The sequence below is a fragment of the Natrix helvetica genome, assembly GCF_964273705.1.
Source record: "Natrix helvetica genome assembly, chromosome: 1".
In the NCBI taxonomy this organism is placed as follows: Eukaryota; Metazoa; Chordata; class Lepidosauria; order Squamata; family Natricidae; genus Natrix; species Natrix helvetica.
In genome coordinates this window covers 204,781,735-204,809,507 of record NC_138548.1, presented here as the reverse complement: position 1 = coordinate 204,809,507, position 27,773 = coordinate 204,781,735, and the positions used below count along the sequence as shown (strand labels likewise).

Sequence of the window (27,773 nt, the reverse complement as noted above, 5' to 3'; positions counted from 1 at the left end):
GTCGGAGGGCAGGATTGGGAGGAGTTTCTCCTCTGCCCCTTTAAGGCCGTGTTTCCTGTCGGAGGGCAGGCGAGGGAGCGGCGGCGGCGGCGACGGCTATGAAGCCCCGGTGGCTCTGCTTCTGCCTCCTGGCGCTGGCGACATGGAGCGCCCGCCGGTCGGGCGCTTACTTCCCGGAGGAGCGCTGGGTGCCCGAATCCCCGATGCGGCCTCCGCGCGTCTTGGTGGCCCTGCTTGCTCGCAACGCGGCTCACTCGCTGCCGGCGACGCTGGGCTGCCTGGAGAGGCTCCGCTATCCCAAGGACCGCATCGCGCTCTGGTGAGTGGCTGGCGGGCGGACCCTGCGCCCGCCGCTCGCCCAATGCCTCGGCGCCAGAAGGCTGCGCTTTGGTGTGGGGGGAGGAAGGAGGGGATGTGGGGTGGCGGCTTCCACCCGAGCCTGGAATTCTCCCGAGGTTGCAGATGACGTTAGCTTTCACGTGTAGCCTTTCCAGCTCTCTCTCTCTCTCTCTTCCCTTGGATCGCGGCGATCCACTTGGGGCCGGAAAGATTTGCTGGCTGGCAAGACCCCAATGCTACTTTAACACCAGTAGATCCTCTAGACTTGCCTCTCTGAAGCTGGCCTCTCTCAAGAAAGCATGTTCAAGGTATAACAGAATAACAAGAGTTGGAAGGGACCTTGTAGGACCTACAGTGTAGGTCATCTAGTCCAACCCCCCCACCCAAGCAGGAGACCCTACACCCTTTCTGACACATGACAGTCCAGTCTCTTCTTGAAAGCTTCCAGTGATGAAGCTCCCACAATTTCTGAAGGCAAAGCTGTCCATTGGTTGGTTGTTCTCACTGTCAGAAAATGTCCCCTTTATTTCTAGGTTGAAATTCTCCTAGAAAGTTTCCATCTATTATTCCTTGTCTGGTACTAATAAAGGATAATATTTGTAGCTCGGGGTTGATGAGCTAGTGCTGAAGATGTTACTTAGTTCGGGTGATGAAATGTCTGTCAGAAAACAAGCAAGCTCAGAGAGCAATAAAGGACCCCCTCGTGTTTAAGATGTGTCAGTAAAGATAAATAAAAATTCATTTTCTTCAGTGTTTGTTGAGCGGTTGGGACGGCTGATTTGAAAGGCTTAAAAATAAGCCTGCAAGAAAGGCAGTTCCCCTAGAGCAGTGCTTCTCAATTATTTTCTGTCATGCCCCCCCTAGGAAGAAGAAAACATTTCGCGCCCCCCCCCCCCCCCGCGCAACTGTAAATAGTATCATTTGTCTATAAACACCTATAAACACTCTGCATAACACTGTATCCTTATTAACATATAAGAGAATAAAAAAAGAAAGAAATGTGGATCAATTTACAACAAAGAATAGCTTTATTAACTTTATTAAAAAAAAACTTTAACCCTTTATTAACTTTAAGTAAAAAAACAAAAGGAGAAAAATATTTTAAACTGCAGAGATAGGCCTGAGTAGTAAACCAGGCACTTGGTCAAAAGATCCATTGGAGGAGATTGCATCTTTCTGGAACCAAAGAGTCACATGGATATGTCTCCACACCTCCTTTTATGACACAGCACAGAAACATACAGATGTTTTTCAGTCTCTATAAGGTACACACCACAACAAGAGTGACTGACTTACATTCATTCTGCCACACACTCCAAGAGTCAGGAGACAAATAATAGCAATAGTAAAAAATATTGCACTTAAATTTGAAAGGAAACTCAACAGGGAGACAGTCTCACAGACACGGTATCCCACTAGAAGGCTTCAATAAATAAACTTAGCAATAACACCCACCAGATACAAGGAACTTCCAAAAGACTTGATAGCCAAAGCTTTTGCTTCCGCTTCCCCTCGCGGCCAGTTGCAGGGCGTGGATCACGTTCGGAGAAGGCGGAGCGGCAGCTCCTCCCTCAGCCAGGAGCCAGCGGGGGCTGGTCGGACAGGCAACCTTGGCGGGAAACTCCAGTCCGCTGCCTTCGCCTTCGCCGCCTTCGCCTTCGCCGCCACTGTTGCCGCCTTTGCCTTTGCCTTTGCCTTTGCCACCGCCGTTGCCGCCTTCGCCGCCCCCGTTGCACCCAGATGGAAAGGGAGCCTTCGCGCCCCCCTTTATGGAGCCTCGCGCCCCCCCAGGGGGGCGTGCCCCACTATTTGAGAACCGCTGCCCTAGAGAGACACATCTAGTCTCCAGGAGTGGCTTTAAAGAGTAGCATGAACCTAATTCCTTCCCTTATTGTATCTCTTGTCTTTCTAGTCAGACCATGCCTGTCTGTTTTCCCTATACAGTTGGTACAGGACTGATAACAGTTCATTTAGGGCAGGGGTGTCCAAACTTGGGAACTTTAAGACTTGTGGACTTCAACTCCCAGAATTCCCTAGCCAGCCTGGCTGGGGAATTCTGGGAGTTGAAGTCCACAAGTCTTAAAGTTCCCAAGTTTGGACACCCCTGATTTAGGGAGTGCTCAAAGTTAACATCATCACTGAAAAAAGTGACATGACCATTTTTCAGACTTACGACCGATGAAGCATCCCTTTGGTCATATGATCAAAATTGGGATGCCTTGTTCATATTTATGACGGTTGCAGTGTCCGGGGTGGGGTGGGGTGTCTTGTGATCACCTTTTGCGACCTTCTGACAAGCAAATTCAATGGGGAAGCCAGATTCACTTAACAACTGTGTTACTAACTTAATTGCGGTGATTCACTTAACTGTAGCAAGAAAAGTCGTAAAATGGGGCAAAACTCACTTCACAAATGTTTCGCTTAGCCTAAAGGGCTGATTTGTGGTCGTAGGTCGAGGACTATCTTTTCCTGGGACAGGCTGACCTTTGCAGATGCTACATGATCTCAGAGAAGTGTTGCCAACGGATGCTACATGCCTGACCGCCCGTGTGCCAAAGCACATTCTCTTTTTCAAAGCCGAAGTTCGGCATGCCCTCCAAACTACATCCAATGCTCAGAGTCGCATAAAACAAATCAGATATTAAATCTCACCCTCATGGAGGGGGAACAAAAAGTAAATAAAGGCTTCTTCTCCTTGGCAGTTGATATAAGTTGCAAAACTGCTCAGGTCAGGATGGCATTTCACCTTTCAAAACCTCTTTCCTTAGGGTGGCAACGGATCACAACGTGGATAACACAACTGCAGTGCTTCGGGAATGGCTCGTGAACGTTCAGAGCATGTATCACTCAGTGGAGTGGCGGCCGATGGATCATCCCAGGTGAGCTTGGGGGTGGATGGCACAGGTATTGGCCTCTTAGCATGCAGGGAAGGCAGAAAGAAAACGGAAGCTGGAGTTCAAAATGGAACTAGCTCTGAAGGGGAAACTGAAATGACTGCCAATGGGTTAGAGTTTTGATAGCCTCGTTGGAATGGATAACCTGCAAAAAGAGAAATGGCAACATTGCGTAAACTAGTCAGATTGGGATTAGCACCTTTTTACACTGAGGGACCTGTGGACAAGTAATAAAGATGATAAACCAGAGATTACTAGTAGCCCATCCCATCCAAAAACTATATGCTGTGAGTAGCAATGAGTGAATTGAAGAGAGTGGCCAAATCCCATGGGATTATTTGGGAAAGGCTCCTTGCACATAAATAAATTTGAATGCCAAGTAATTGCATTTTCACCACAGAAAGAAATACATTAAGTGACTTTGTATGTATCTTGGTCATTTATTTTTGCACATATACCTGGACTATCATTCAAAACACGACCATTAAAATGCATAAGATAGAAAAGGTTTACTCCAAGGATTACTGTAAATAAATGACCAAGGAGAAACAAAGGAAAAATAGAAGTTTGGAAAAGGAAGGAGAAAAAAACCCAAATGAATCAGTAATTGCATAGCGTTAGAGAAGAATTCAGCAAACTGGGAATGTACATGTCCCAGAAGACTGGAATAAGCTATTGTTCATTTGGTACTGCAAATTGTTTAAGACCGAAATCAAAATTCGGGATATTGCAGTTGAGACATTTTGAAGCCCAGTAACTCCTTTTCAAATATTGGTTTGGGTATTTTTTTCCTTCTGGCTTCTTCTGTGTACTTTGTGAATAGGAATAATTCTGAACAGAGGTTAATTTCTGTGACTTTCACATAAAAACTAGGAACAACACTGAATGAGAAATAACTCCAGCTTAACATACGAGTCATTGGGTGAAACTCTGCTTAGAAACACACCAGAGCGGATTACTGGTTATGAATCCTACCTTCTACGTATGTCCTGGGGTAGATAATTATTCTTTTCAAAGCCCCAAACTTCATTGTTCCTTGCAGGTTGTACCCTGATGAAGAAGGCCCCAAGGACTGGACCAATTCACGCTATGACTATGTCATGAAGCTCCGACAAGCAGCTTTGCAGTCTGCCCGAGGCATTTGGGCTGACTACATCCTGGTAAGGAAAGTTCAGAAAGGAAGCTTAGTGGCAGGACTGAGTGCATTGCTCGGATTGGATTATTGTCTGTCTGGGCTTTTATTAACGCAGGCTGTATTGTAGTTCTGAGGTTTGTATAATCCTGTTTTTGATAGGTGATTGGCGAGGGGCTCAGAAACTCCAGGCTATCTATATCTGGCACTGGGACCTGTCCACTTTTAAAATAATGCGTCAACTTTACCAGTTCACTTTGTTACATTATCTGCTTAGATTCTGCCCACTGCCTGTCAAATATTAAGCTGCAAGCAAGTACTAGGGCAGTGATGGCAAACCTATGGCACGTGTGCCACAGGTGGTACGCGGAGCCATTTGTCAGGGCACTCGAGGCGCTGCCCTGTCAGCTGGCCAGCGCGCATGTCCGCGCTGGCCAGCTGAGTTCACCCTTTTTTAAAGCCATTTTTTGCCTCCCCAGGCTCCAGAGCCTTTATAGGAGCCTGGGGAGGGAGAAAAGAGCCTCCCCCGCCCCCTGGGAGGCCCCCCAGCGGCTTCATGAGCTTCCCTGAAGCCTCCAGAGCGCAAAAAACCGCCTCTACAGGCAAACCGGAAGTTCGGGAGTGGACTTCCGGTTCGCTTGGAGGTTCGTTTTGATTGCTCCGGAGGCTTCAGGGAAGCGTCCTGAAGGTCCCTCAAGCCTCCAGAGGGCTTCCGGGGGGGCTGGGGAGGCTGTTTTCGCTCTCCCTAGGCTCCTATAAAGCCTCTGGAGCCTGGGGAGGGCAAAAAAAGCATGCAAAAAAATGGGGGGGAGCATCTGTAGTGCGCGCACCCACACTGGGGGGTCGTGCATTGCATTATGGGTGCGGCACGCCCGCACACTACCCCCCTGCGCTCCCCCCACTTATGGCACGCGAGCCAAAAAAGATTCGCCATCCCTGTACTAGGGTCATGCATCAAGTCAATAAGATTGGGCTTGAACAACTCACTGAGCCACAAAGAATCTAAACTTGGACTCAGCGTGTAAACCCAGCCCTTGAGTCAGATGTATGTGTGTGGGGGTGCGGGTGTTGTGTAGCTGTTTCATTTTGTGTACGGTCCAAAAATATTTCTGGTGCAAGAGTGCATTTTGTTGCTTTTTGCACGTGGGCTTTCTCAGAGGCAAAGGCTTTGTCCAGTCCTTCTTCCTGGGTCTGCTTCCCATGATGATGCTTGCCAGTTTCCAGTCCTCAGCAGTACAACTGTATGCGTGTGTTGCCCATATGCGTTCACACACTTCTTTGCTTTCAGTTTAAATAGGAGCACCCTTTGTGGCCCTAGTTAAAGAACAGAAGACATGGCACCTTAGAAAGAGATTTGTTAGGAGCTGAGTACTCAGTCTATTGCAGCATGAATTTCTGCTTAAGTTGGGGGAAGGAACTAGCAGCCTGCAGTTATTTTGCAGTTAGCTCCTATTAGCTGCAAATAGTATGGCCAGGAGTAGGGGACTATAAGAATTATTATCCAAAATAATTGAAGGAGACTAGTTTTCCTAACCAATTCTAGATCTTGGCTCTGGAGAGGAATAAATATATTTGATTGGAACACAGTGGATATTTTTGAAATCAGTCTTCTATTTTGTATTGTATTTTACCTGTTTTCTTTAACTGGCTGGGAAGCCAAATTCATCCAGGTGAGTTTCACCAGGATGTTCTTTTTTTTTTTTGCCATGCAGGAAAAAAAAGAGAGTGAAGGAGATAGAAAATGCCTGAGGGTGGAAGATGGGAATAAAATTTAAAAACTCTTGTCATCTCTTTGTCATGTTCGTTAGTCCCTCTTCGTTCATGGTGCTTTTTACAACTTCATTACTTTTGCCCATTTGATGTTTTCTGAAATACTGTTAAAATCATCCAAAAGGAAGCTATCAGATGTAGAGCATGACAAGCGCATGCACTATGCTGTATTAATTTTCACAATACATGGAATTTAATATCACTCAGGGCTGATGGCTGATTGTTTTTCCTTTAGTTTGGATATTGCCTTCTAAAGCTGGCTGGGTTTGACACTTCGTGGCCTGTGAATGCAATTGAGGTTCCTTAGCCTGTCCATTGTGTATTCTCCCCCTCCTACCTCCCATTCCTTTTCTGTGTTGTCTCTCCCAACAAGAGCAGCTGCCCTGAAACTTCAGAGTATAGAGGGGGAGCCAGTAGAACAGCTGGTCTTGATGGGGTCGGCTTCTTGGCTGGTCATGACTGATACTTCCGTTTTGAAATGAAGACTTGGTCTCCAGCCCAGAAATGTTTGGCAGTGGAATAACTTGTATAAATGGATCTTTCTCACTGAGGTTAAATACAGATTATGTTTTCTCTGCCAATGCATGAAAAGTAGTAGTACCTACAGTAATTGTATCTGGATCTGCTGGCAGGTTTCTTTGAGGTTTTTTGTTGTTGTGTAGAACTGGCAGGTTTATTTTGATAGAACTCCCATTGTGCACATTGCGACTGAGCTTCTGGAAGTAGAACCAGAGCTTTGGTTACATTGCGTCATCCTTGAATGATTTTCCATTGTCGGAGATTTATGGAGGGGCTGCGCAGGGTATCCCCTACAGCTGAACTGCAACACAATCGTGCATTTCTGTTACTCCGCATTTGAAGAGAGAGATCCTTCTGTGCCTTCGTTTCCATACCAGTTACAGCCTAATGAAAAGCTGTGCATGGTCTGAGAAAAGTGATTGGTCCACAGGCATGTAATAGTAGTAGTAGTAGTAATAATAGCAATAGTATCTTTATTATGGTTCAAGACCAGTTCGGCGTATGTTTAACCCACGGTGACTAAGGATGGACTTCATTTGGGTCTCCCTGCTCTTAGCCCAATATCGCAATCACTCACTTGATCTGTACTGGGTCAGTTAAGATTGCATGCTGACCAGTTATTACAGAAACTGGTAACCATCAGGAGAAATCGCTGATGTCGAATTCACTTTGCTTTCTTTTTTAATGCTCCATTGTGCAGTTTATGGATGCAGACAATCTACTAACAAACCCGGACACCCTGGGCCTTTTGATAGCTGAGAACAAGACTATCGTGGCCCCAATGCTGGACTCGCGAGCAGCCTATTCAAACTTCTGGTGCGGGATGACCGTTCAGGTATGCAGATTCAGAAGCTATGGCTGAATTCTAAGTCTTTTTTTTTGGGGGGGGGGGCGCAGCTGAGGTGACAGCCAATGATGGCAATGTAGACCTAATCTGATTGTGTTCTCCTTTTCTCCAACAAAATACAAGGTCAAGCCAATGCTCACTGAATAAAGTTGGCTCCCGTTACCTATTTGGACTCACCTGTGGCTTTCATGACTACCAGGGATTCCTCAGGATGACCCTTGGATGGAAACACAAGAGTAGCTTTACTGGGCCCTTTTAATCCAGTATTTTGTTCCTCCTAGTGGCTAGCCAAATGCCTCTGAGCTATTCCAAGCCAGACCTGGAGTCGTAGCATTCTCTTGTTGTGGTTCCTCCGCATATGGTGTATGAATGCATGCCATCTCCATTCTGGAGATAACAATGAATTTTCAAGATTAATTCTCCTTGATAGATCAGCCATCCATGAATGCCCAACTCCATCAGTTCCTGTAAGTCCTAAGAACTCTATTGCTACTCAAGAGACTAATAGCCCATCTAACAGAGAAGCAGAATTGGCAATAGGCCCTAAGAACCCTAACCTGTTCTGAACTCCCCATGTTAACTGCAAGCTTCTAAAACCACTAGACAAGGGTAATTTCCCATGCTAGGAGACCTTGCAGGGTTGATTGCGCTGCCTCATTGCAAAGTAATTTGCCGATAATTGATACCAAATAAACCCCACCATTCTTGCTCAGGTAGACCTCATAAGGTCAGCAGGCCACTGCAGAATAAAATTAGGAATTGCAGCAGATTCTCCTTTTCCTGACGTAGCCCTGGGTTGTGAGATCCTTAGAAATGATGGCTAACCAGATGGTCTTTGAGCATTGTCATCCAATAGCTTCATTTGGCCTGTTGATTCTCCTTCTGCTGACAGACGTGCTAGACAACGTATTCTTTAGTGTTAAAATATTATTTAATTACATTTATGATGAGACTTTGCATTTCTTTTCCAGTTGCTGCTGTTACAAGAGTTATTAAGTTGTTTTCTCTTTGCAGCAAAGCTCACCTGGAATTTTCCTTCTTCTTCTCTTAGGGCTATTATAAGCGCACCCCTGCTTACATCCCCATCCGGAAGCGGGATCGCCGTGGTTGCTTTGCTGTACCCATGGTGCACTCTACCTTCCTCATCAATCTACAGAAAGAGGCCTCGCAAAACCTTGTTTTCTACCCTCCCCATCCAGATTACACCTGGGCTTTTGATGATATCATTGTCTTTGCCTTTGCCTGCAGGCAGGCAGGTGAGCAAAATGCGGTCAAGAGGGCATCATCAGCCCTGTTGGTCAATCTACTGAACAAGCACCTCCCCTTTTTCAGGAGCTGAGCCAGAGACATTGTTTGTTAGGACAAACCATCTCTTTGAATGGGAGGGCTGCCTCACAGAGCTTTTGCGGTATGATTGTCAGTCTATCCCAAGCTAAGTTGGCTTCTCAGCCTCAATCCTGTCCATTTGCAACTGGTTAGTCTTCCCCATTTCTCTTGGAGTGTCACAACTCTCATCCTCCTTCAGCTTATGGGAGGCTGTCATAGGAGAGGTGATTTAGCAGTTTTGGGCTATTCTCTCCCACTTGTAAACAGCAGGATTCTGACAAGTGATGGCTTTGATTTGTCTTGCTTTGGAATCTAAAACCTTGCAGATCTCCTTCTAAGATAAAGGAAATGCAGTTGCCAAAACAACTTTTATGTTTTCTCAGTTACCCTTTTGGCTTTAGCTGGATGAAGGTGTGCATGTGAGAGAGAGAGCTGTGAGACTTGAGTGGCAACAGCAAGGGCAAAGAATGGTTAGCGAAGAGCAGCATGGATATCTGCTGCCTGACTCAATTCAGCTTAGGACATCCTCTAAAAAATATCTATCAGTCCAAGCTGATTGGGAATCTGCAAATGCATTTTGTTAAAAAAATCTTTGGTACTATAATCTTCACACCTCAGTGTCAGTGGGGTTCTTTGTATGCCATGCTAAAAGTCCCGAAACAAACAGGTTTTCAAGCTGATTCCCCCCCTCCCATCATACTTTTGCATGATGACCTTCTGCGTCTCATGTCCAGCCTTAACAATTCTGGTTCTCTATTCAACTACCGTATTTCCTTGAAAATAAGACCTAACTGGAGTGATGGCTAACCTTTTTGCCATCACGTGCCAAAAGTGAGGGGAGCGCAAGGGGGGGGTCATGCGTGGTCATGCCCACACCCACAATTTTATTCATGCCACACCTCCCGCGCGCATGCGTGCGTGACACCCCCCGTGCATGCACGCCGACCCCTGCCCTTCCCCTGCTTTTGACTCACAATGGACCCGTTTTTCACCCTCCCCAGGCTCCAGATGCTTTCTAGGAGACTGGGAAGGGCAAAAATGGCCTCTCCTGCCCCCCCGGAGGCTTCGGGAGGCTTTCCTGAAGCCTCCAGAGGGTGAAAAACGGTCCTATGGGCAACCTGGAAGTCTGTTCCTGAACTCCTGGGTTGCCTGTAGATCTGTTTTTTGCCCTCCGGAGGCTTCAGGGAACACCTTGTGTGCCCTAACAAATGGCTCTGCGTGCCAGCTGTGGCACACATGCCTTAGGTTTGCCATCACGGCCCTAATGCATCTTTTGGAGCAAAAATTAATATAAGACTTGGTCTTATTTTTGGAGAAATATGGTAGCTTCTGTATTTGGGTTTAATTGGCTACCCACCTAAATCCGAGTGAAGGGTTTTTTTTTAATGTGTGGTGGGAATAACTTTCAATCATTTGCCCGAGTTTATTAAATAGAGATGAAGCATGATGTTGAACAGTCCTGCCAAGGGAAAGGGTATAGGGATTTTGTATTGCTTTGTGTCGTCTGCTTTTGTGCATTCACTCTTCCGCCCTTTCCAATTTGTTTAGAAGTTCAGATGTACGTGTGCAACAAAGAAGAATATGGCTTTCTCCCGGTGCCTCTACGATCTCATGGCACCCTGCGTGACGAAATTGAGAGCTTCATGCACGTACAGCTGGAGGTCATGGGTGAGTGTGCTGTACAATAGTGGTTTAGCTGAAGGGGAAAATTGCAGTTAAGGAAGTCAGATCCTTGATGAAGCATCACCTTTCCCCAATACAAAGGTAGTTATAAAGCTTCATCTAGAGAAGAGCAAAATAGCCAGCCCTACAGTGATATCATCACTGGGTTCTTCTAGAACTAGGGGTAGGGAACAATGGCCCTTTTATGACCTGTGGACTTCAACTCCCAGGATTCTTGAGCCAGCATGGTTCACAAGTCTTAAAGGGGTCATAGTTCCTCACCTCTGTTCTAGAAAATGCCACGTGGCCACTGGACTAAAATCAAGGAATAAGAACTTGGCGTTGCTGCAGTTTAGGCTTGTTATTATTAAAGCGGAGTTGTTTATTCATGCTTATATGGCTGATAAGATTTTCATTTTTCCTGTTTGGTATAATTCTACTCTTGCTTATCAGTGGAAGGATGCAATGGGTTAGATAAGGGCTTGGCAAGCTTTTTCTGTAGCGGGCCAATTCCATTCCTCCACCAACTCCAGTTGGCAGATCTACTGACCAGAGAGCATGGAAGCCATTGGACAGTCTGGGTCTATCCTAGGAATGTCCTCTGTTGCCAGGGAGGCCTCTGAGACAACCCACCATCTTGGCTGTCTGAAGGAGTTGGTTGAATTTTCCTCCTGGGGATGTCTCACAATCATTCTTTGTATGTCCTTGGCTCCACAACGATCCTTTTATAAAATTCAACTGCCCTTAAAGGGGAATTTGCCACTACTTGAGAAAATACAGTCAATGTGGAAGAGGAGCTAGCTCAAAGGACAATCACCTTTCATTGATAACTTGTTTGTTTTGTGAATTGAAAGGATGCTTCAGTATGCCAAATAGGCCCCTCCCCCCTCCCCCGCCTTTGTCTATTTATAATGAATTCATGAAGTCTAAACACAACAGGTCACCCTGTTGAGTGAGAAGCTCAGTAGATAGGGAGTCTTTTCAAAGGATGTTTTCTATACTTAGTGAGGCTACTCGGAAGCTTTCAGATATCCAAGCCTTTCTGCACATGAAACCTGGAAGACCATCAGGGAGCAAAACATCAAGCTCTGGGATGTTGGAATTCCCCCCTCCCCCCAAAGACTTGTTCCTTTTGGAAAATAAAACTAATAAATGGACATTCCCCTCTTTGTTTATTTCGAGCATTTCTGTAGTTTAATAGACTTCACCGTACAATCCAGTGGAGGTTGCTTTTAATGTTCCATTGTCTTTGCGTGTAAATACATAGGGCAGCGATGGCGAACCTTTTTTGGCTCGTGTGCCATAAGTGGGGGGAGCGCAGGGGGGTTGTGTGTGGGCGTGCCGCACCCATAATGCAATGCGCGACCCCCAGTGCGCATGCGTGCACTACAGGCGCTACCCCTCCCATTTTTACATGCTTTTTTCATCCTCCCCAGGCTCCAGATGCTTTATAGGAGCCTGGGGAGGGCGAAAACAGCCTCCCCCGCCCCCCCGGACGCCCTCCGGAGCGTCAGCAAAGCCTCCGGACAGTCCCTGACGCCTTCGGAGCGCTCAAAATGACCCTCTGAGCAAACCGGAAGTCACTTCCGGTTTGCTCGGAGCGTCGTTTTAAGCGCTCCGAAGGCTTCAGGGACAGTCCGGAGGCTTCCCTAACGCCTTCGGAGCGCTCAAAACGATCCTCCGAGAAAAACGGAAGTCATTTCCGGTTTGCTCGGAGGGTCATTTTAAGCATTCCGAAGGCTTCAGGGAAGCCTCCGGACGGTCCCTGAAGCCTTCGGAGCGCTCAAAACGACCCTCCAAGTAAACTGGAAGTCACTTCCGGTTTGCTGGGAGGATCGTTTTGAGCGTTCCAAAGGCTTCAGGGACTGTCTGGAGGCTTCCCTGACCCCTCCGGAGGGGCTGTTTTCGCCCTCCTCAGGCTCCTATAAAACCTCTGGAGCCTGGGGAGGGTGAAAAATGGCTTTAAAAAAGGGTGAACTCAGCTGGCCAGCGCGCGCATGCGCGCTGGCCAGCTGACAGGGCAGCACCTCGCGTGCCCTGACAAATGGCTCCACGTGCCACCTCCACGTGCCACCCAAAAGTTCTTTTATTATTGTGCTTAGAAATAAACTGCCATATAGGTAGTTTCCAATTCACAACCATAATTGAATCTAAATTACAGAGGAAGTCATTCTCGTCATTAAATGGGTCACCGCGTGACTGCACCAATGTTTGTGGTGGTGAAACAAATCTAATGGGTATAAAGTGAACGCTGTGGTCATTTAGCAAATCCATTGTCCGTAATAGATGTGTTTGCCAGAAACCAAAGTAAATGCCAGTTTCTGGCAAACAGTGTGGACACGGCAAATGGCCATCAATGCAGGCTAGTTACCAGGTGTCCAAAATGTGATCATATGATCCCGGGAAGGGTGGCCATTGGGATTTTGAATGCAGGTCATAAATAATCCTGGGGAGATCTGTTGTAAGTTCTAATGTTCACTAGGTGACCAGATGTAAGTGGGGGATTACCTGTATTAATTTTAGGTGAAACTATTCAGCATGCAGTGAATGAATGGCATGTATTCCTTTTCTTTGAAAAAAAATCATTTTTTTAATGTATCTTGATTGTTTTGTCTATACATCTCCACAAAGGGATGATATTCGATTTTATTATTGGATAGATTTTTATTCATGCAGGTGTGAATAAAACAATAAGATGCACCTTTTCCCCTCAAAAAAGAGGGTGAAAATCTGGGTGCATCTTATTACACCGAATACAGTATTTTTGGCCTACTGAAACCCTGCCCCCTTTGCAAAAATAGACATGCAGAGGGCTTGGAAGGCTTGCAAAGTGATCCTGAGGGCTGGGGAGGGCAAAAAAAGACAGCAAAAAAGGAGTCATTTTTGGCCCCCAGCCCCCAGGAGCACTCTACAAGCCTCCCAAAGCCTCTACATGCTCTTTTTTGTGTGTGCAAAAAACGAGGTGTGCAGAGTTTGGGAGGCCTACAGAGTGCAAAAACTTTTTTTTAATTTATCTCTTCAAAATCATGGTGCGTCTTATACTCCGGTGCATTCTTATAGTCCGAAAAATACAGTAATTTCACATGATAGGAAAGCACTGAACAGGGAGATATGAAAAAACATAATGGGTGCTACCAGTTTGAATCAAGGAAGATAAGGAAGAGAAAATTTTATGATGTACATTATGGAAGTCTGTGCTAAAGGAGCATGATTTGAAAAGGGAGAACCTCCAGTCTGAGGAGAGTATTTTGTGAAAAAGTATTGAATAAGGACCTTTAAGGACAAATTCTCCATCCAGTTTGAGGTTTTCCCCCTTTATGGATGGGTAGCCTTTTTGGTAATATATATCTTCAAATGAAAAAGTAGGCCTTGTGTCCATCAAAGTTTCTAGTCCACATTAAAAGCCTTCCTAAATCGAAGAGGCCTACGTTCAAATTTCTATTCGGTTATGAATTACACTGGAAATTACGGCCACATTTTGAGTGAGAAATTTGGACAGAATGTGAGAGAAAATGAAGTACTGACATAAGGTTGAATTAAAATAGGAATACATTTGGTTTAAAACACACTTGTACATACTCTCTTTTGTGTCATTTTGATTAGTCCTACTAAAAACATTATTCAATTGCAGGATTTTTTTTAATGTATCAACATAATTTTATGTTATTTGTATTTTACATTCTATAAAATTTCACTGCTTATTTGTACATAATTTAATTTATTGTATGCATCGAAGTTCTGTTTACAATCCTGGCATAAACCAGACCCTAGTAGTGTTTCAAGCTTCAAGAAGTTAAAAATTCATTTTTTGAGTAGGAAATTCATTTTTAAAAAATCTCATCTGAATTTGCCTCATGGGCTGTTTGGCTTCATTGCTATTCATAGAGAAGGATTTAATTGGTCTACTTACTTTATGCCTAAAATTGGACCAAGAATCTGGAAGTAGCTGCTTCTCCTTAAAAATAAAATGTCTCCTTGGAAGAGACCTTGCATCTCACTTTATTGACTTTCTCTACAGTTAAGAATCCTCCCGTGGAACTTTCTCGCTATTTGTCTCTGCTTCCCAAAATCCCAGATAAGATGGGATTTGATGAGGTAAGAAATAAAGAATTCTGATACATTTTGGAAGGGAAAAGGAGAGAAGGAGAGAGACCAGGAAGGGGAAGAGGAAAAGAGGAGTAGGGGAGAGGGGAGAGAAGAAGGAAAGGAAAGGAGAGAGGAAGTAAGAAAGTAGAAAAGGGAGGGAGGGAGAAAAGAAAGGAAAAAGAAGGAGGTGTCAAAACAGGCGAGGGATGGTAAACAAAGCAACCCAAATGGTATATTATAACCCTGTAATGGAATGATAAATGTATAAGAATGACGAATGTAAAAAAGAATAATAACTATGTGAATGTATACCTATAATTGTATATAGAGAACAAAAATAAAAAACTTTTCCAGAAAAAGAAAAGAAAAGAAGAATTCTGATACATTTATAGAAATTATAAAGAAATAATTAGGACAGACAAATCAGTGGAACTTAATTTGCCTAACCTAGCTCCCTAAACCATGACCAAATATTAAAATTATGTCTCAAAAAATGTTATGTTTTTGAGCTGTGTTGCCAGATCGAAGTGGGGATTTGCGTTTAACATTTTCATTGAATTATAAAATATTGTAAAATAAAAAAAATACAAAGGTACCGTAAATAGAAAAGCAGAGGGGGGGGGGAGAGGGGGAAAGGGGGAAGAGAAGTGAGGAAAGATAAGAAAAAGAAAAAGGGGAAAAAAAACCGTTGACTCCCGGCTTTCTCTGTTACAGTAAAATAAGGCATTAACATCAAATCACAACTTTTTGCTTTTTAATAATAATACGAACAAGCCATTTCTGTAACAATCTTTCGGTCTACTCAGTAAAACCCAAAACCAAAGTTTCATTCTTTTCCACATCAAGCAAGAAGTTTAGAAGTGGTCTCCACGTGGAAACAAAAGTACTTATCGTACAGATCGGAGTTGGGATTTGATTCCTCTCTCTTTGGTGGAATTGGCCAAGGAGTACTTTAGATATTTTGGAATTGATATAATGAGATCTCAGGTTGGGGAATATTTGTGTAAAATGCCTCTAATATAGGTCTGCCATCCTTAGGATGCTGTCAGTTAGTCCTTGTTTAATGATTGCCTTGTTAGTGACCACTCACAGTTATGATGAAAAATAGGATATATCCTTGCCCTTACAAACCAAGATCATTAAAGCAAAGGAAAGCTGAAGTAAGATCATAAGCACAGCTATGGTTTCACTCAGCGATTGCTTCATTTAATGAATGTTGCTGATTCTAATTGTGGTTGCTAAACTCTGGCTACCTGTACTAAACACATAATAATAATAATCATTGAACTAGAATGGGGAGGATCTCTGCATAAAAGCGACACCTGCAAATAAATTGCTGCATTGGGAAGATTTCTGGATTGGGAAGGGGAAAGCTGTGACACTTCAGTGATTAGGGCCTCATAGCATCCCTTACCAGCACCAGCCAGAGCTGCTGAAATATGTAGGAAGCCTATTCCTGTGGAATTCCTCTACCTAATTATTACTGAACGGTTAGTTTTGCCCGGGGTGTCCTTTTTTCTGCAGTTCTGTTTAGCATGTTGTCATTTTGCTTTCCCCCAGGTCTTCATGATTAACCTCAAACGTCGGAAAGATCGACGGGAACGGATGTTGAAGGCCCTTTACGAGCAGGAGATTGATTGCAAGATTGTTGAAGCCGTGGATGGGAAGTGAGTGCCGTCGTCCCATGAAGCCTTGCTGGGGAACACAAAGCTGCTTTTGACGACTTTGTCCCCAGAATAGAATAGAATAGAATAGGGAGCCTAAGTTCAATCACACAGTGATTGAAGCTTTTTAGATCACTCAATGGGAGTAGGCAACCCTTAAGCGTGCACCAATTAGAACAACTACTTCAAATCCAGGGGAGAGATTTCCAGCTTGCTTATATTGAAAAACCCTATGCTGATTCCCTTGCTTTGATCTCAATCAGCAGATAGGAAGACCATCCCCTTCCTTTCTGTGGTGTAGGTGAGCATCTGTAGAAGTTTTCCCCATGGAAGATGCTTTTCTGGGGTTGCTAGAAGCACTAACTCAGTGATGGCTTCTGGGCCAAAGTTTCCTTTTGTAGAGCCACAGTTCATAAAGAGCAAAAAGTTTGGGGCACATCTAATTTGATGAACAGCAACGTCTTAATACAATACAATAATACAATAGTAGAGTTGGAAGGGACCTTGGAGGTCTTCTAGTCCAACTCCCTGCCTAGGCAGGAAACCCTATACTGTTTCAGACAAATGGCTATCTAACATCTTCTTAAAGACTTCCAGTGTTGGGGCATTCACAACTTCTGGAGGCAAGCTGTTCCACTGATTAATTGTTCTAACTGTTAGGAAATTTCTCCTCAGTTCTAAGTTGCTTCTCTCCTTGATTAGTTTCCACCCATTGCTTCTTGTTCTACCCTCAGGTGCCTTGGAGAATAGTTTGACTCCCTCTTCTTTGTGGCAACCCCTGAGATATTGGAACACTGCTATCATGTCTCCCCTAGTCCTTCTTTCTATTAACTCCTGCAACCGTTCTTCATATGTTTTAGCCTCCAGTCCCCTAATCACCTTTTCTGCACTCTTTCTAGAGTCTCCACATCTTTTCTACATCGTGGTGACCAAAACTGAATGTAGTATTCCAAGTGTGGCCTTACCAAGGCATTATAAAGTGGTATTAACACTTCACGTGATCTTGATTCTATTCCTCTGTTGATGCAGCCTAGAACTGTGTTGGCTTTTTTGGCAGCTGCTGCACACTGCTGGCTCATAATTAAATGGTTGTCCACTAGAACTCCAAGATCCCTTTCACAGTTAGTACTGTTGAGCAAGGTACCACCTATACTGTACCTGTGCATTTTGTTTTTGTTGCCTAAATGTAGAACCTTACTCTTTTCACCATTGAATTTTATTTTATTAGATAGTGCCCAGTGTTCAAGTTTGTCACGATCCAAAGTCTTCTCTTTGTCTGAATTGAAAGAATCAGTAGCTTGTTGCTCCAGCCCATGAGCAGATAGTGGTTGGCAAATGATCTTCAGATGGAGTAATAGCACACAGGTTTTTGTGTTATCTTGAATTTTTAGAGATTCAACTTCTTGGGTGAAGAATTCTATGCTGATGGGAAGCTTCTGCTCCATCTGAAGTTGAGTTTTGTGGATTTGACACCTTCTAAAAATTCCCAGGCTGATCTAGATAAAATTGCTTTCCTGCAAATCATTACTTTTGTTTCGCCAGCAGGCGTCTGCGGCAGAAGTGGAAATTTAAACTATGCTGGGTTTGCATCCAGTTCTCAAGTAGTGCCTCTCCTGTCAATTTCGCCTTTTCTCTCTTTTTAATTCTCTTTGGTTCAGGGCAATGAATAGCAGCCAAGTGAATGCCATGGGCATCAAGATGTTGCCAGGCTACAAGGACCCGTACCATGGACGTCCACTCACAAAGGGAGAATTGGGTTGCTTCCTCAGCCACTATAAAATTTGGAAAGAGGTAAATGATGTTTATGTTGCAAAGTAAAAGCCAGAAACCATTATCTTTTTTTTTAAAGGATTTGGTATGTGTCTGCAAACAGACACATAAAGACAAGCAGTGAGAACTATGATAGCTCTATATCCAATTTCCCCAAATTCTCCATTGTTCATTTAAAAAAACTGTCTGTGACTTGATTAAGCCTGCCACTATGTAGCAATGCTTATTGAGTACTTAGAAAGAAACCTTAGAATAAGAATCTTGTGCAGGATTTCACCAGAGTTTGGGGATTCAGAGCCCGGCATCGTTCCATTGCCTAGCAAAGGAAAATAAACTATACAGAATAAATGATGCAAAAACAGTTTCCAGAATTCAGCCCTTTGTGTTGTGGAATGAGGATCAGGATTTCAGTGAATGGATTTAATCGGATAAAATATTTATTATAGTCACATACCAGCTTAAAATGGATGAATTTGATTTGAGCAATTTGAATATCTTTGATCTAGGATGTTCAGGTTGTCTTTTACATACATTGTGTCAGCTATTTCAGTGAGCAGAGAGGCAGGGAAGCTAACGGAAGAAGCAGCTGCTTCAGGCTAAGGCGTATAAGCACTGAAAAGAACCTTTGCAGATGGTATACTCTCACTGCTGGGGTGTTGGCTCTTTTTGGCAGAAAAGCCAAACTGTGGTTGGGATTTCTCGCTGCCTGCCAAAATAACAAGAAGGATACATGAAACTGAGAAACTAATTCACTGGATCTGAATCTTATTGCATCTCTTGGTTTGGGCTGCCATCTATTGGCCAGGTCAAGTTATCCCATCAGTGACGAATAGAAGCCCTGATGTTTTTAACTGCAAGATGCATGAATCAGAGGTGGTATTCAGCTGGTTCTGACCAGTTCTGGAGAACCAGTAGCAGAAATTTTGAATAGTTCGGAGAACCGATAAATACCACCTCTGACTGGCCCCGCTCCCCTCTATTCTCTGCCTGCCGAGTCCCAGCTGATCGGGAGGGAATGGGGATTTTGCTGTAACCTTCCCCGCCATGCCCACCGAGTCATGCCACGCCCACCAAGTCACGCCCACAGAACTAGTATTAAAAAAAATTGAATCCCACCATTGGCATGAATGTAGTGAGCAAGGGTACCCTAATCTTCCCTATTCTGAATGTTCCCCAATTTCCATACTATAAAGCTCAACCAGTGTATGAATTTTCAGCTTATCCATTTATAAATAAATAAGCTACCTAGAAACCCCTTGTAGGGGAGATGGGTGGTATAAAAAATTAATAAATAAAAAAATAAAAAATTAGTTGGTATGCTGCTTGCAACATTAGGTATTAGCTCTAGGAATGAAGAGAAATGTAATTTTGCCTTTCCCGGAGGATACTGGATTACGGAACCCTGATTTATTTATTTATGTATTTATTAAATGTATATGACACCCTTTTCACTTTCCAAACTGGGCAGCTTAACAATTCGATAAAAACATAAATATAAAAAAGAATTAAAATTACTTTATTGGTTAAATAAGTATTTAAAACCAAGAGCACAGATAGTGCGAAGGTGGCACCTTCTCTATTACCACACCACACCAATAACTTTCAGCATTGAGTGCCCTCATCAGGGCCCCCAAGCCAATGACAGGGCCTGGTTTTAAGGCCTTTTCAGAAGGTCAAATGGGTGAAGGAGGATCGTGACAGGAAAAGCACTTCTCCTGAACAGAAATTTGTTGACAAACATGGTCTTCAGAAGACCCCTTGTGTCAGAACGAGGTGGGCCAAGCCCATTTATTGAACTGAACTTGGGAAATAAGGGGGCGGGGAGTAGCTGAATGGTTTTAACTTGTTGGGAAAGCCAAGATGAGAATGTCTCTGTTAAATTCGTTGCATCCTCAGAAAAGGAGCTAAGCATCATTCCATTGGTTTGACAGATTGTTGAGAGAGGTCTGGAGAAATCGGTGGTGTTTGAGGATGACCTACGCTTTGAGATCTTCTTCAAACGGCGTATGATGAACCTCATGTTTGACTTGGAGGAAGAGGGCCTGGACTGGGATTTAATGTGAGTGCAAAACATGCTGAGGTTGCTGCTGGCTAGGAAATCTTGGCAGTAGGACTCCCAACAGAACATTATTTCTTTTTCTCCTTGCTTGTGCAAGTATACAACCTCATCTGTTATATCATTGGGGGATGAATGAGTGAACTGGTGAACTATGGATGCAGGTGGCTGAACTTGATGTGATTAAAATAGGCACCTTAAATGTTAAAATCAACCATAGTAGGGACAAAGCAATGCACTTTTTCTAAGAAGGCTCCAGCTGAAATTTGGAATTAAAGCATAAACTAATTGAGGGCAGTTTCACTCACACATGGGAACAGGAAGAATCCTATTATGGGGTTGTATAAGTTGAATTTCAGAGCCTCTTTGTAGACTGCAGCCCAAAACATTATGCATTGGAATTGTACCCAAATAAGGTTGTTGACAACCAATTTTCTGGACATTTTGCTTACAGAGTAGCACCGTAGATGATGAATACACTGTCATTACAACAGTCAAAGAGCAATGAAAACTATTTAAAAACAATTTTATTGTGAAAAATTAACAGAATAAAGTGTAAGTAGGTGCACCGATATATTAATGAAAAGTATGAATGAAACCGTATTGGTTTCAAACCTAATAACTACCCTAGGGGAAAGGAGAGGCTGGCAATTAAGTTCTAAACAGACTAAATGTCTACGGAGATTCTCAGTCATCCAGGTCATGATTGTCCCAAAGGTGCTTTTTCAAGAGGCAATTGGACTTTCTATCAGAAAGTCCAGTTGCCTCTTGAAAAAGCACCTTTGGCTTTTTAACTTTAACTTTTAACTTTTATTTGATTTCTAAACCGCACCCTCTCCCAGAAGGGACTCGGGGCGGTGTACAGTCATATTAAAAACACAATAAATATACATAAATATAAATATAGCAATAGATATAGGTGTAGCTGGAGGAGGTAACATATAATTTACTGTACAATAAATTTCGGCTTTAAACAGATTGCTTCTTTTCCCTGATGCGTTATCAGTAAATCCTAAATCCACCGTTGTAGTTATCAACAATCAAGACAATGTTCAAAAGGAACTTTTCAGTTGTTGGCAGCATCTACTCATCCTTTTAAAGACAACCACTTCATGTACATTATGCCTACTCTTCCTGAAGCTTTGCTCTCTATCCCCCTCTAGCTACATTGGACGGAAGCGCATGCAGGTAGAGCATCCAGAGAAAGCTGTGCCCCACGTCCGCAATCTGGTGGAAGCTGACTACTCCTACTGGACCCTGGGCTATGTCATCTCCCTCCAAGGGGCCAAGAAACTGCTGGATGCTGAGCCCCTCTCCAAAATGTTGCCGGTGGATGAGTTTCTTCCAGTCATGTTTGACAAACACCCTGTGTAAGGCTTGCCTTTTCGTCAAAAAACCAAAACCAAAACCAAAACCAAAGGGAACTTTAAGGAAGCTTGCATATGTTTTGTACTTCTTATAATGGAACTGAAAGATACCTCCTATGACTTTCATCTGGTAGGACAGGATGGGCCATGCAATTAGCATTCCTTGCCCTATTTGTGCAGCTCCTGGAATCCCCTAGGATAGTGATGGCACACCTTTTCGGCACCGAGTGCTCAAACCAGAATGCGTGTGTGCACGCATGCGCGCCAGAGTGTCAGAAATCCAAAGACCAGCTGACTAGTACGCATGTGCATGCTGGTCACCTGGTCTTTGGGTTTCTAGCGCATGCATGCATGTTGGCCAGCTGGTCTTTGTGCACGCCAGAGTGCCGGAAACCTAAAGATCAGCTGGACTTCGTGTTTCCGGTGCTCTGGTGTGCGCGAAGACCAGCTAGACAACGCACATGCATGCACTAGAAACCAGAAGAGCAGCTGGCAATGGCGCGTGCCCACAGAGAGGGCTCTGCATGCCACCTCTGGCATGCTTGCCATAGGTTCGCTGTCACGGCCCTAGGATTGTATTGAGATTTGGCAGCATAAAAGCCATTGTCGATAGCCATTTTGGCCCTTTAGAAACAGACCAGGTGAGTTGGTTTAGTCCCTTTTGACATCATCACTGCCTGCTCTGAGAAACATCAAGAGAAAGCTCCTAAATAGATATGGCTGTCCATTCCTGAATTGGTTAGATGGGGGGGGGGGGGGGGGCTAGATTACTGTGTTGTTTGAGAATGGACACAAGTGGAATATCGTAACTATCGATTCATTTATTTTGTGACTTGCCTCCTAGCTACTACCTTCCAAATCCCTGCAGTTTTCTTTGCAAGATTTCAGAAGTGGTTTGCCATAGACTTCTTCCCAGGGCTGAGACAAAGCGACTAGCCCAACATTACCCAGCTGGCTTTGGGTCTAAGATAGGGCTACAACTCATGGTCTCTCAGTTTCTACTCTGATATCTTAAATAGCTCACCTTACTGGCTTTCAGCTTTTTATCAGATGGACCTTAAATATAAAGTTTTGCTCTCCCTCCTGACGTTTGTCTTTTGGAAAAATCATGATTTTTCTAGAGCACAGGTGTCCTAATTACTAAGTAAGTTCAGAGGAAAGCTGAACCAAAACTTTCCATGTACCAAGTAGAGTACTTTAAATGTTGGTGAGAAACTCCTAAAGGAGTAAGCACCATCCTTCTGAATCTGTGGATGGGGAGGGATGAATTGAACCCTCAAGGTATACATCAATGTTCATTCTCTTCAATTTATGAAATATCTTCCTGACAGATTTGACATATAGTCAGTGGTGTATTAACCATTAACCACACTATTTATTTATTTATTTATTTTATTATTGGGTTTATATGCTGCCCTTCTCCCAAAGGACTCAGGGCAGCATACAACATTAAAAAACGCACGTATTACAAAAGTTAAAAAGGAAATTAGATAGAGTATGCAAAAACAAAGCCAATTAATATTAACAATAACATTTTAAAAATTAGATTAAAATTAACAATTAAATCAATCATTTATTTTATTTTGTTCAGGCCAGGCCGGCTTGCTGGAAAGCCAACTTTTTAGGGCGTGCTTAGCACGTGCTTAGGATACCTGGCCGAAGGGGACTCCACAAAGTTGAGAAAGAGAAAAAAAAACTAATGAAGATTTGTACAGTATGCACAAAGGAGGGGGGGGCACCAAGATTTGTCAGTGCTTAGGGCACCAGCGAGCCTTAATCCGCCACTGCATATAGTTAGACAGAAAGCTGATTGATATGTGATTATTCTACACAAAAACATGGAGAGAGGTAATACTGTCCTTGTTGTTAATTTGAAATGAATTTGAGCTGTGACTCTTGTCAGCCCCTTTGTCCCTCCAGCCAATCCCCACCCCAAATATCTTCTTCATTTCGTAGTTCTCCACACTTGCTTCTTAACTCAGTTGTGTATTTTGTAGCAATCCCAAATCCACGGAAAGCACTTTTCTGATCGGACTTTCATTTCTTACTCAACAGTACTGAATACATGGAGCATTTTGACAACCGGAATTTGCTGGCCTTCTCAGTGGAGCCCCTGCTAGTTTATCCAACACATTACACGGGGGATGATGGTTACGTCAGCGACACAGAGACCTCCGTGGTGTGGAACAATGAGAATGTCAAAACAGATTGGGACCGGGCCAAGTCCCAGAAAATGAAGGAGCAGCAGGAGTTGAGGAACGAAGCCAGGAATTCAGACGTGCTCCAGTCCTCACTTGACAGGACAGCCCGGGATGAGCTATGACCCTGTGTGGATGCCTGAAGAAAGGGGACCGGGAGAGAGACAGCGCAAGGGGAAGCTTTTTGTCTCAGGGTTGATGGGTTGATTCTCTCAGATGTCAACAGTGGGGTGCATCATAACTCCTCGTAGTGCCTATGGGAAGCCTCAGTCCCTTGCAACCTGAGGAACCCTATATGGAAATGGTGGCGTCTTCTTAGTTCTACCATCTCCTGCTCTCCTGTTCTGTGTACAAATGTGGGGCAGAGGCAATCTGGCAGTACTCATTTGAGAAGTTTTATTCTCTAATAATAGGCCTTTAACATGGATTCTCTGTGTTGGGAGAGGGAGATGTTGAACAGACGCAGCTCATCTTAGCAGGTTTTGATGTCACGACGCTCCATATCAGACGAAACCATTTCACTTGGTTTAAGGCAGTAAAAATATTCTGGTTAATTTTATATAAATGTTCTTCCAGTGACAGTTTTATATCTCTTTCCAGAAGAATCTTGATTTTTTTCCCCCTCTCCTGGTTCCTTGGTTGTGTTGAAATCTCAAGTACGGGCTACCAAAAGTCAGGCCTCATTAGCCAATCACAGTATGTTTTATTCATTTCCCCCCCCCCCCCCTCCAGAGAAAACGTTACTATACTTAGGAACATTCAAAGGTCATGAATCAAATAGGTGTTTAGAATAGAATGGTAACCAACTCAAAATTTTAATATAATTTATGTTGTAAATTGTCTATGGCAGGGGTGTCAAACTCCCGGCCTGCGGGCTGGATGCGTCATGTGCTGGCCAGGCCCACACCTGGTTTAGAGAAGGGGAAAAAGTCACGATGTATCATGTGATGATGTCGTGACGATGGGAGTTTGACACCCCTGGTCTATGGGGTCTGACATTTGGTAAAGTTTATTAAAAATTTCCCTTCTCAGCCCTATGGGTGGTACGTACCTTCCTCAATCCTGAGTCTTCCACCAGAGACCTGGGAGTTTGGGAGTTCTACGTAGTGTCTTAGCTGTTTCTAGCACTGCTGCCTTCTGGACAGAGAGATCTGATTTGTTGGAGCCCCTCTCCAAGCTTAGGAGTCAGAGTACATCTACCACTACTGGGACCACTTTGGTCTTACTTTCCATATCCTCTGTAGTTCCTTCTTCAGGCCCTGCTCCTTCTCCAGCTTCTCCTTCTTCCTGTTGCTGTCACTTGACACTGCTGCCTCTCTCACCACCGCTGCTTTTTGGCCCTTGTCTACTACCATGATGTCTGATTGATTGGCTAGTACTGATTGCCTGCCAGTCTGAATGTGGATGTCCCGCAGGATCCAAAATTGATGAAAAGCTCTCTCTCTCTCTATGGAAGCTTGGCTGTTCCTTTACCATGTGGGATAAATCAAGGTACAATTTTGATGCTCCCACATTGGCCTGAGCTTCTGGTAATGGTACAGACGTCCCAGAATGTGCAGGCGTGCTTGCTTTACTTAGCAAACTTCCCCCAGGTCTTGATGGTGCAGGGTGTGTCTTTTTCTATAGCTACTTTTTTGTCACGAGGTTGGCCCACAATGCAGATGATACTACAGCTCAATGGCATCTGAGAGAAATCTCATCAGACACGGCATTCACATGCAGGTGAGTCCTGCAGTTCCCATAAAGCTTTTTCTCTCCAGTTTTTCTTGCCTCTGTATTCTGTACATGATTTAACAAGTCTCTGGCCCCAAATTTTTGAACATCCTACTTACTCATAAGATACACATGAATATACTTGCGCGTACACATACACACACACATTAAGTGCCTCATTGCTTCTTGCTATTTATGCCTGAGGGGAAATTCTCACTCAATCCTGTAGTCCTCTGATTATGTCTCACTTGATCCCCTTTGTGATATGAAGAATTGAATGAAATGCCCGTCTTTTCTTGCCTTTGTTTTCAAACAGAAGTATCCTTTAGCACATATGCTGGTACAGCAATGAATGATGCATGGGTCTAATGTAGATATTGGGAGCAGCCTTTGATTACATTTGTTTTGATACTTGTAGTTACATTAATAGAATTGGATGCCACAGACTTTATTAAAAAAAAAAAAAGCTTACGAGTGATGGTAGTAGTTATAGTAATTTTCAACAGTGTTTTGTAATGGGGGAAGAGGGAAGGCCTACGTCATCAGCGGAAGTGGAAAACTATAATATCCAAAATCTTATTACAGCATAAGGACTGCTGGGGATTATGGTTCAATAACATATGGAAGATCACAGCATCTGCCTGCCCTGTTTGGAAAAACATCAGAGAAGCTATTTAGGGGGAAAGTAAGAGGGATGGGATACAAAAACATCTGATGTTGTGTATCATTCCTTGACTAACTTGGGATGGCGGTAATGTGCTTCGACCTCACATTTCAACCTGTCTTTGTGCAGATAAACCAAAAGCTAGAACTAGTCCAGAAGTTTTGTATCTCTGAAGACTGGTGTGAAGGAGAACAAGCACCCAAGTGTTGTTTGATCTTGCATCAGCAGGACCTTCTGCATCAGCTTGCATAGACCACTAATTTGAAGAAGAAATAACATGCAGACACTGGCTCTCACCATTTCCATAGAATTTCCGATAAATCAGTGAACTGCCTATTCAACAAATGCAGCTGACTTAAAATGAGATGACATGACTGGGCAAATACAAAGAGATAGTTTTCTAAATGCAAGGCCAACGCTGGTTTAAAGTATTCAGCTTTGGGCCATATCTCCTCTGCATTTTCTTGAGTGTTCTGTGCAGCTATTGGGACTTCCATCCGTGGCTCTTCTTTTTCAATGGGAATGGGTGTTTAGTTTTTATTTCCTGTTGCAGTTGAAGCCAATTGACAGTTTTAAATATTTTAAAGATGCTAAAGGCGTAGGTGGTAAAGATGCTAAAGCTGTTAAAAGATGCCAAAGGCGTAAGATGCTAAAGGGACGCTGTGGCTCAGTGGCTAAGACACTGAGCTTGTTGATCAGAAAGGTCGGCAGTTCGAATCCCTAGTGCTGCATAATGGAGTGAGCTCCCGTTACTTGTTCCAATTTCTGCCAACCTAGCAGTTCGAAAGCATGTAAAAAATGCAAGTAGAAAAATAGGAACCACCTTTGGTGGGAAGGTAACAGCATTCCGTGTGTCTTTGGTGTTTAGTCATGCCAGCCACATGACCACGGAGACCTCTTCAGATAGCACTGGCTCTTCGGCTTTGAAACGGAGATGAGCACTGCCCCTTAGAGTCGGGAACGACTAGCACATATGTGCAAGGGAAATCTTTATCTTTAAAGGCATAGAAATGGATGCAATCATTACCTCCAGCTTTTATAATGACATCTGGAGAATAATGCCCTCACGAAGGTTGATATTCATGTTAGAAAGAAATACTTTTAATAATGACTGTACACCGCCCCGAGTCCTGCTTAGGAAAGGGCACGGTTTAGAAATAAAAGCTTGATTGATTGATTGATTGACTGTATATTTCTTTTGAACCTGAAAATGATTTTCAAGGTTTCTAAAACATCACCATATATTCTGTCATTGTTGTCTTCTCAGTTTTAGAGCCATCAACAAAACAGAATGATGTGGCATTCATATGACAATCTGCCTTTCCCCCCTTTATCTGCATAGGTCAGTGTTGGCGAACCTTTTCGGCACCAAGTGCCGAAACGGGAGCGTTTGAGTGTGTGCGCATACTGGAAACTGGAAGAGCAGCCGTTGGTGCGCTTGCACGTGCCGGAAAGATGATTTTCCGGTTTCTGGCATGCATGCACGTGTGAAGAGCAGCTGGCTGGTGTGCGTGCACTCTGGAAACAGGAAGAGTAGCCACCAGGTGCTCATGCATGCCAGGAAGATGATCTTCCGGTTTCTGGCCCTTCCACGCGCATGTAAACCAGCTGGCTGGCATGCCAGAGTTCAGAAGAGCGACGGGCGATGGCTCGCATGACCAGAGTAATGGTCCTTGTGCCACTTTCAGCACACATGCCATAGGTTAACCATCACCGGTAAAGGTATCATACTTTCCAGATGTTTTTAGTTTTATAGGGATTGTAGC

At 43.8% G+C, this 27,773-nt stretch overlaps 1 protein-coding gene across 2 annotated transcripts; it reads left to right on the top strand.

The window, feature by feature from the left end:
* On the top strand, positions 1-27,185 carry COLGALT1 (collagen beta(1-O)galactosyltransferase 1). 2 transcript variants are annotated; one of them, XM_081935793.1, is made up of 12 exons: positions 1-319; positions 3,108-3,218; positions 4,276-4,393; positions 7,355-7,489; positions 8,553-8,757; positions 10,376-10,495; positions 14,508-14,584; positions 16,136-16,242; positions 17,898-18,030; positions 19,941-20,068; positions 21,229-21,435; positions 23,488-27,185. In XM_081935793.1, exons 1-12 carry the CDS (start codon positions 99-101, stop codon positions 23,753-23,755), a joined length of 1,830 nt encoding a protein of 609 aa, XP_081791919.1. In that variant the 5' UTR covers positions 1-98; the 3' UTR covers positions 23,756-27,185. The 2 variants fall into 2 exon arrangements, with proteins under 2 accessions (XP_081791919.1, XP_081791920.1); XM_081935794.1 differs by lacking the exon at positions 1-319 and adding an exon at positions 2,995-3,013.
* The last annotated feature ends 588 nt before the right edge of the window (positions 27,186-27,773 follow it).

Excerpts from the sequence above, each read along its gene's own strand:
- COLGALT1 (XM_081935793.1), top strand. The coding sequence starts at position 99 with ATGAAGCCCCGGTGGCTCTGCTTCTGCCTCCTGGCGCTGGCGACATGG. Across the intron at positions 4,394-7,354 it reads TTTGGGCTGACTACATCCTG|TTTATGGATGCAGACAATCT; the intron begins GTAAGGAAAGTT and ends TCCATTGTGCAG. Across the intron at positions 20,069-21,228 it reads GGCCTGGACTGGGATTTAAT|CTACATTGGACGGAAGCGCA; the intron begins GTGAGTGCAAAA and ends ATCCCCCTCTAG.